The sequence below is a fragment of the Furipterus horrens genome, unplaced genomic scaffold (genome assembly GCF_987537825.1).
Source record: "Furipterus horrens unplaced genomic scaffold, mFurHor1.1.pri manual_scaffold_7, whole genome shotgun sequence".
Taxonomy (NCBI): Eukaryota; Metazoa; Chordata; class Mammalia; order Chiroptera; family Furipteridae; genus Furipterus; species Furipterus horrens.
Genome location: NW_028327177.1, coordinates 14192278 through 14201376, shown reverse-complemented (window position 1 = coordinate 14201376; position 9099 = coordinate 14192278). Strand labels below are relative to the sequence as shown.

General features: G+C 43.0%; 1 protein-coding gene across 1 annotated transcript in view; it reads right to left on the bottom strand.

The window, feature by feature from the left end:
* Window positions 1-2342: 2342 nt before the first annotated feature.
* Window positions 2343-9099, bottom strand: part of SAMD12 (sterile alpha motif domain containing 12) — a 323498-nt gene continuing 316741 nt past the window's right edge. Inside the window, exon 5 of the mRNA XM_090283426.1 lies at window positions 2343-2518. Coding sequence (XP_090139552.1) covers window positions 2496-2518 — 23 coding nt within the window. The 3' untranslated portion in view covers window positions 2343-2495. The remainder of the gene's footprint in view (window positions 2519-9099) is intronic.

The window sequence follows — 9099 nt, the reverse complement described above, 5'->3', positions numbered from 1 at the left end:
GGAAGGATGACCCACCATCATTTAATGAACCATCAAGCATGTCTACCTTTCTGCAGGTGTTAGCGATGGTCTTAGAAAATCCCTGGCTAAACTAATTAGTTCCCAGCTACACTGTCTCAGCACCTGACAGTAGTTCTTTTGCTGCCTCAGGCCCAGGTGTGCGTCCCAGAGAATTCAGCATCATGATGTACAGTTGGGTCTCTATAAAGAAGGGGAATATAGATAACCAGGGTAGACATCAAGGAAAGCAACTGCAAGCTGCTTTGGGAAGCTCTTACCAGCTGTATCTGGACCCTGGGAGGGTTGGCTGTGCACAAAGGGTGCAAATACTTGGCCGGGTGCTGTCCACCGCCTCGTCCTCCTTTGTCCTCTTTTTTTCAGGCAAGAAAACTGCCTGCTACCATGTGCATTTTCCTAGGTGACTCTGGCAAAGGTGTGAATGCTGCCTGAATGCTCTTTCCATGACGGAAAAGGTGGGGTGGGGACAGTGTTTGGGAGGTGGAGATATTTCACAAGGGCAGGGAGAGTCTGCCTTGCACACTGCTGCTGCCCCAGGACGATGATTGGCACATAGTAGGTACTCAGCAAGTGCTTGCTGAATAAAGGAAGGAATGAAAGAAGCAGGAAAGCCTGCTGTTGGAATTGAAACAGAGGAGGCAGGCCGTGGAGGTTGGGTTGTTACCCGCAGGGGCCTTGGCAGCCAGGGTTTGGTCTGCTAATTCTGCATTTGTAACGAATTGTGGTCTGAGGTCCTGATGGTCCTGTTGTTAACCTGTTGAGGGGCCAGGTCTTGCTGGCATCTGAAACTCCACTGAGTTCCCTCTTGGAAGTCCCCTCCTTTGGCAGGACAGCCAGGCAGGCTTGTGGTGAGTCATCCTGCTGGGCGGTCACCCCAGTCACGTTTGGATCTCTCTCCCCTCCCTTATCAGGTTTCTGAATCTCAGTGTAAGCCCTTTTGTTTCCTGATGGGCTGTGATTTCCTGAGACCCCCTGGGGAGAGAAGATGTGGGAGCGTGTATGTGGAGACCCCCTCAAACGCAGAGCGTGCTTGTGCTGGCACGGTCCCAGAGGTGTCATGCATATTTATAGAAAAGTCTTCAATGCCTGACAGTTGCAGGCTGAGACCAAGGGCACGCAGATCATACTTTGCCGAGATTTTGATTCAGTCAAATTTAAAATCGCAGGAGAAAAATGCTAAAACATAATGTAGGGGTCAGTCAATATGGACATTTTTCTAATGCTTAAAGATAAGCAGTAAGGATTGACCTTTTCCCCAGGACTGTGCTTTGTTGTGACATAGTTAAAAAAATTAGCTGTGGCTATAATCCCAGAAAGGATTAACAGGGACTAGTAGGTTCTCTATCGAGGAAGGAACCTCGTGTGAGAGCAGACCCTCCTTTTCCTCTAAGCATGCAGGAGTCACTGTCTGTCTTCTCTCCAGAGATCTGTGGTTTGAACTTGACCTAGAAAGTCTTTCAAAGTTTTAAAGCCAGACCACACAGGAAAACTGCCTTCTGTTGCCCTTAACATCAACCCACCATGGTCTTTGATTAAAAGAAGGCCATTTTCTTTGAAAGAATTCTTGTATAAACTGAGAGAGTATGTGCATTGGTCAAGAGCCTCCTGTGTTTGAGTGGCTATATGTGCACGTGGTAAGTTGTGCCGAGGTGAGAGGAGCTAGGAGCTAAGGTATTACAATCGGCCTGCCTCTCCTTCCCTTTGGAATCCAGTTGTCTGGTAAAGTGTTAAGATGTTAAGTCTAACAGTATTGTGGCCATATTTACACCAATCTACCATAAACGACTGGGGATATGTTAGGCATGAAGTTTGTCTTGGACAGTCTGAGCCAAAAATAGGACAAGATTTATAAACGAAAAAGAAAACACTTGTTTTCTCACAGGTACTGCGCGTGCTGATTCATTTTGGTGTCATGTTCGCCTATAAAGTGCTTAAGAGCTGGACAGAATACCTTTAGGTGTCATAACTAACGTAACTGAGACACGTTGACATTCCTACCAGGACATAACATGGTAAACACTTCCACCAGGATTGCAGAACGGTTGTAACTTTTTTTCTAACACATCATGCCATCTGCACACATAATAAAAGAATCCAGTAGTTGCCATGCTAAAACAGGACTTCTAGTGAAGGGCACGGACAGCCCCCCCCCCCCCCAAAAGGGTGCTGGGGTTATGCACAGTGATGAAAACTGGAAGTGTTTTCCAGCTCATGGTCTGCCAATGACCGCTTGGAACGACTTGGCGCTGCCTATTATGCACCTCGTTTTCAAACCCACAGCAAACAAAGATCTTCCAAAGCCCATAATCTTGATGAAAGGGGTGTTTTCTTTTTTTTTTTTTTTTTTTCCAGTTCATCTGGTCAATCTGTCAAGACTCCAAGGGTATCTTCTGGCAGGGCCATGAGTTAGTCTTTCTGTGAGGAGCAGGTCATGTTCATATCAACTGGCAGGACAGCAGCTTGAAAGGCTCACCACGTTATGGAGAACCCTCGACTGAGGCTGCAAGAGGAAACAGGGGAGACAATCAGTTATTTCTTTATGTCCCCAGGCTCTGGCATGAAGCAGTTACACTATTGCAACAAATCCTAACATTCTTAGGCCAGAGAGAGAGTTGTAGCGAAGATACTGGTCACTCAGTTCCAGGACACATAATGGTGGCTTGGATTCTTGTAATGTCCTTTTACCTTTTGGTGGAGCGTGGAAGACAACCCATCTTAGGGATAGGCAAGGTTGCCTGTGTTAACCTAAAAATAAAAGGCTTTCAAAGTGAGAGGCAACCGGCATTTATTTGAGATTTAAAAATAAAGAATAGCTATTCAGGAGAGCACTGATTCGGGCAGAAGCCCAAATAGTGTTCCAATTAGCAGACAAAGGCAATGGGTATTTATGAGAAAGGGAAGGGGAGCAATTACATCAATAAAAGAAAGGCATTTCTATTGGTGCAGATAAGTTCACAGAGTGATGCTAATTTTAAACAATGATTTTAATGTGCAGTCCTGTAGTCATCAGTGAGTAGTTATCACATCTGCTTTCTTGTTACCCTTGCACACAGTTCTTTGGAGCACAGCGTTGTTTTCGGCCAGTCCAAAGTTTATTTCCCATTTTAAGATTCCAAGGTTTGAAGCATAAGATGTGCAAGGCAGTTCCTCTGACATGATGGCCCCGACTCTACAGTGACTCCATTTGTTCTTATTTTGTGACACCTGGAAGCAAGGGAAAACCAGATCTCTGGAATTGGCGTTCAGCCCTGATGGGGCTGTGGTTTGGGAAACCATTTCATATATGATACGGTTTGATGAATTTACTTAATCTGGCAAGAGATCAGATTGGGAAGAGTGTGAAGGCATTTTTGGGTGGGTGGGGGATTCATCCACCAGGGAGCTTTCCTGGCATGAAACCTAGAAGGAAATATTGGGAGCAGTGTAGCTGGAGCTCCTGAGTTTGCTGGTTGAAAAGTCAGGTTGCTGAGCAGGTTAGAGAGAGAAGTCATTATCATCTGGCCAGAGATTGAACTACTTGAATTGCAACTCTGCTTTTGACTTGGGGAATGCTGGTGTAGATCTTGATTTTATCGATTTTTCTAATTTTCTATTTTCCTATTATTTTAGCTGAGTTCTCCCTACAGTTCCTATATATAGGTCCTCATTTATTAGTTAATAGAGGCATAGGATCTAATGTTTTGCTCAGAAAACTATCAATATTAGCTTTGTTTAATGCATAAAACTATTGTGCAATGAGAGGGGAATTGCAAGAGTTCTTGATATTAAAAGTGAATCTACCTAGGTTTTCAAACTGGCTTTTCAAAACGTGAGAGAATGCACAATTTATAAGGACATGTTTGATTAGAACCCGCTCTTTTTGAAAAAAATGCAAAAACAAAAAGTCCTATTTAAGCATATTAAATATAATATAATACACACTACTGATAAGCCTGTAAAAGAAGTAGAATACTAATATATTGCTGGTGGCACTGTAAACTGGAGAAACAGTGCCAATTTATTTAACAACTATTAAAAATTCACATTCTTTGACTAAGTGATTCCATTCTACAAGTATATCCTAAGGAAATAATCTGAAAAATGAAAGAAGCTATACACATAAATATGCAGCCCAGAGGTTATTTATAATAGTGGAAAAACTGGAAAACAACAAGTCTGCTAAATTATGATGTGCTAACAAGATGGATGATTACATGGCCATTAAAGTAATAATTATGATGATTAGGTAGCAACATGGTAAACAGTTATGATATACTACAATACAAAACTGGCACATAGGCACAGAAAAGAACTGTAAGCGAAATAATGGAAACACTAGGGTTTTTATTATTGTCGTCACAGTATTTTGCAAAACAATCATAAAAATTGGGCTCTCAAGGGTGCAGATGTGACCCATGAACACTGATGAACTACAGCAACTTTGGTTGTTTTCACTCACTCGTAGTACCTTGCAGATAAATACTTCACAAGGGCGTTAGGAGATAACACTCAAGTATTACTGAAGGGGAGATAGAAAATGGCCAGAGTAAGTCTTCTGTCCAGGCCAACCTGCCAGGGAGCGGTACAGCCTGGACTGAGGAAGGTTTCCAGGAACCTGACACACTGTAGCATCCTTACGACTTGGGCTAAAGTCAGCTCTGGGAAATGAGTGACCCTGGAAAAGTGTTATTAAGAATATTCTATAAAATAAAATTGGAAACTGAATAGTGATAATTAAGAATGAACTCTACTTAACGACTATACTTTGGATCCCAAGTCGGGATCGGTTGACAGTTTATCATAGTTGCTGCTTCTCCAAATAGCCATGTTTTCCATGTGAACCTCTAATAGCTGATGAAAAGCAAACGTGTCTACTTTTAGCATATAATAATAGTTACATCCATGGACATAGGCTGAGCCCATTATACTTTAAAGCTTTTCCCACCTGTGGTTCCCCAATACATTTCTTAGGATAGGTAAAATTATCCCCGTTTAATTGATAAGAATATTGAAGCCCAGAGGTATTATTTGCCCATGATCACAGATTTGAGAAGATCGCAGCTGTCACAGACTTAGGTGTGTCCCACTCTAGTGTCATACAGGAGTGACAGGGGCACATATATGAAGTAGAAGTATCCATAGCCTTTCTAATTCTCCTAAGCAAAATTCTGTGCTTATCTATAAGCCCAATCAGCACAATATGGGTCCTGCTGGGTGAGGAAGAACATTGGAGGCTAAATTAATTAATATTAGAGAGACAGAGATATTAGAAAGAGCAGAGAGGTAGTCCTACAAGACATGAATACATACAGAAGCACAGGCCACAAAGAGACAGACTGGGGCTTTAGGGAGAGACAAAGGAGATTTGGGGTGATGGCTATCAAATGAGTGGGACCTTTAGAAGAGGGATGGCTGCAGAGAACAGAATGCTGTAGCATAATGCTCGGTAGCACACTCCTTGATAAGGAGGGTTCACATCAAAGGCAGGAATGGGCTGGCCTGGGAGGCAAGGGCCAGCTTGCAGAGGGCTCCAGAACAGATCTGGGATTGACTGTGTCCGGCTCTACTTCCCCCCACTCCAGCTGCAAGGGGCTAAAGGGATTGGTGTGTCTGGGGAAGAAGTAGAGATATGGGGTGTGGGCAAGGACACTTCTCATGGGCTGAAGGAAAGAAATAAGATTTCATATCTAAAAAGGTGGTGTTGTGTCTTCCATTCAAAAAGAAGAGCCCTATCTTCTATCTGTGTCTTTTATGTGACTCCGGTTTGAGGAATTTGGGGCGGACCTGGATTGCATATCAATGTGAGACTATTTATATAAGGTGTGCGATGCATGTTCCAAAGGAGTGACATCTACAGAGGCCCCCGCATAACAGCCAATAATAAGCAGAACTAACATTTATTGATCAGCTACCACTGAATCCTCACTGCCATCTTTGAGGCCTGAATTGGATTATTCTCGTAAAACACCTGGAAAAAATAAGGCCAAGTTCATTAACTTGTCATGGCCATACTGCTAGAATGCATAGAGCTGAGACTAGAACCCTGATCTGTTCTTGTCACAATGGTTTCCTAACTCAATAAGAAATGTGTTAGGAAAGCACATTCCTTAACTCCAACAAGAACATAGAAAAAGCAGGTAGCTGTGCTTGTATCTAAGAATGTTCATTGAATGTGAATCCTATACATAAAGTGCCTTAAATAAGAGGTATGACCTAGAGGAAGTATGTTTCTATTTAACGGTCTACAATCTTTCCTAAGTTTAGAGTTGTGGTTCTCAGATGAGTGCAGATTTGCTCCCTATGGCCCTTGTGGCACCATCAGGAGACATTTTTGGTTGTTGCAACTTGAGGGGTACTACTGGCATCTAATGGGTATAAGCCAGGGGTGTTGCTAAACATCCTAAAATGCATAGGACAGACCCCCCCAACACACACTTCAAACATTTATCAGGCTCAAAATGTCAGTAGCGCTGAGGTTGCTTTAGAGGATACAGGTCCTTGTTTATCTTCTTCTCCTGGTTGTGAGCCAAATATATCAGTCCTAAAATAGGCCAAGATAAAAACCAGCATAAGTGTGCCTCATGTGCACAGGAAGTGAGGCTAATTTCAAGCCTCACTCCCCTCTCCTATTCATCATTTGCTCATTCTATTTGATTTTTATATTCAATGTAATCAAAACCTCTAATACTAAATCATTTTTTAACTTTTAGAATGCTCACAGGCATGCCATCCTAAGAACCGAGATTGGATGATTTAAACAGGTATGTTCAATTAATTAATTAGCATGTATGAGAGAAGTTAGGAGATAAAAAAAGGACAAAGGAAGATTTATGTGGCAATAAAACTAAACTCTGCCACCAGCCCTTTGGTGGGAGAAGCCACATACATTCTCAGTTGTACTGGTTTCATTTGTCCCACTGCCTGCCCCCTGACAGCTTGGGGGGGGGGGTGTTGGGTGTTGGCCGATGAGAGTATGATTAAGAAATCAACCCTATCCCCCAACTGCATGAATACTGAGGTCAGAATCTCGGACATGACAGGTATTGGGCTAAGGGCGACAAAACAGATGATGCATACAAACCTGTGACTTCTTCTAACCCCTAGTAACTGGAAACCACAATGACTTTGTGGTGGTTAATTTTATGTGTCAACTTGCCTGGTCCAGGAGGGGCCCAGATGTTTAACTGAATGCTATTCTGAGTGTGTCTGTGAGGGTGTTCCTGGATGAGATTTACATTTGAATCAATAGACTGAGTAAAGCAGATTGTCTCCCTTAATGTGGGTGGTCGTCCAATCAACTGAAGGCCTGAGTAGAACAAAAGGCCAAGTCTGGGAGAATCAACTCTCTTGCCACTCTGAGTTGCGACATCAGTCTTTCGCCTTTGGATTGGAACTTACACCATCAGCTCGCCTGGGTCTCCACCTTACAGACTGCAGATCTCGGGCCTTCTTAGCTTCCACAAATGCGGGAACCAATTCCTCTCTCTCACTCTCTGGATATCTAGATACCTATCTATAGATATAGATACATAAATATATCTCCTATTGGAGAACCAATATCTCATATTGATGTTTCTCTGGAGAACACAATGAACACTGAGTCTAGAGACAAAAATGACCATAATAGTAAGCACTATTGTTAACCAACTTCTTACTTACCACATACCTAGCATCATGCTAAGAACCTATGTCCATTTTGCAGCCACCTGAGGGGTAAATACCATGACCTCCCTATAGGCATACTTCAGAGATACTGCGGGTTCATTCCAGATCACCGCAATAAAGTGAGTATTGCAATAAATAGAGTTACCTTCAATTTGTACAAAAAATGCAACATCTGTGAAGCACCATAAAATGAGGTGTACCTGCACACGGATGAAGAAAGTCAGGCTTGGAGAGATGAACAATCTAATACAGGCTGCAGGCTTTCGGCCAGTCTGTGACCCTTGATCTAGTTAGGACATGTCAGGAGCCTGTTGATTCGAGAAGTGCTAAGCAGGAAACCTGAGATCCTAAAGCCGCGTGGGAACGTTCTCAGGCAATCATTTAGACCTAGACAGGATAGGGAGGCCGTGGCCTCTATCCCCTTCTCTCTTAGTCCTCTGTTTTACTTTTCCATGAGAAAGTGATTGGCTCCTGATTCTAAGAGGAGTCCTTCTGCAGTTTTCTCTGCAGTACTCATTGGCTTGGGTTGACACCTGTGTCTAGGGAGTTTGAGAGGGTTCATGAGATGAGTGAAGGTGGACCCCCACCCCACGACACACACACTCAGAAAGATAAAGAATGCACTTGTGTGCAAACTGTGCCCCTCCGTAAACTCAGCCCTAGGAAAAACACCAAAAACACTGTATTTGGTCCCTTCTGTTCACCTGCAAGTAAAGCTGCTAGTTTACACCATGAGGCTCAAAAACCTCTTGGAAATGGATCCTGGTTCCTGTGAGTTAAGTCAAGTCTCTGAATTCCAGGGTTAAGAACTCCGAGGTCCTCACACTTCACTGTATCAGACTCATCTCAGAAAGGTTCTTGAAATTTTAATTCTGTCCAGGCTCTCTCCATTTCCATTGATTAAGAACATCCAGAGGGAGGTCTGGAAATCTCTATGTTTAACAAGCAGCTCAGTGATTTTTTATAAAACCAGCTTGGCACAAATCCATGGAAGAAACACCTATGCCTTTCCCCCAGTACTTAAATAGTAGTTATTTGTCCTTCAGACAGAGAAACATGTGTAGACACTGGGGAAATTGGGTTATAGTTCTTGTTCACTCCATGTAATAAAACTACTGAGAAACCTCGATATAATATAATGCAGTGATCCAAACACTGATTTTAGAGTGGTGCAGACAGGCATGACGAGACCTAAGCAAGCTATCCAAACCAGTACAAGTCCTGGGGACTTAGGTATGTTCCATCATCTCAGTACTGTTTAGTTACTACAGATCGCTTCATGCATCAGCTGCCCAAGCAAGGAAGCAACATATAATCTATCCCATTGAGCACTGACTAAAATGGCCAGTGTTGCCTTGGGGGCTGTAGGGCTCGGGGAGTTTCAATCTGTATCACTGCATCTATCATACCATATTCACTCAATGATGTTTATGTCCG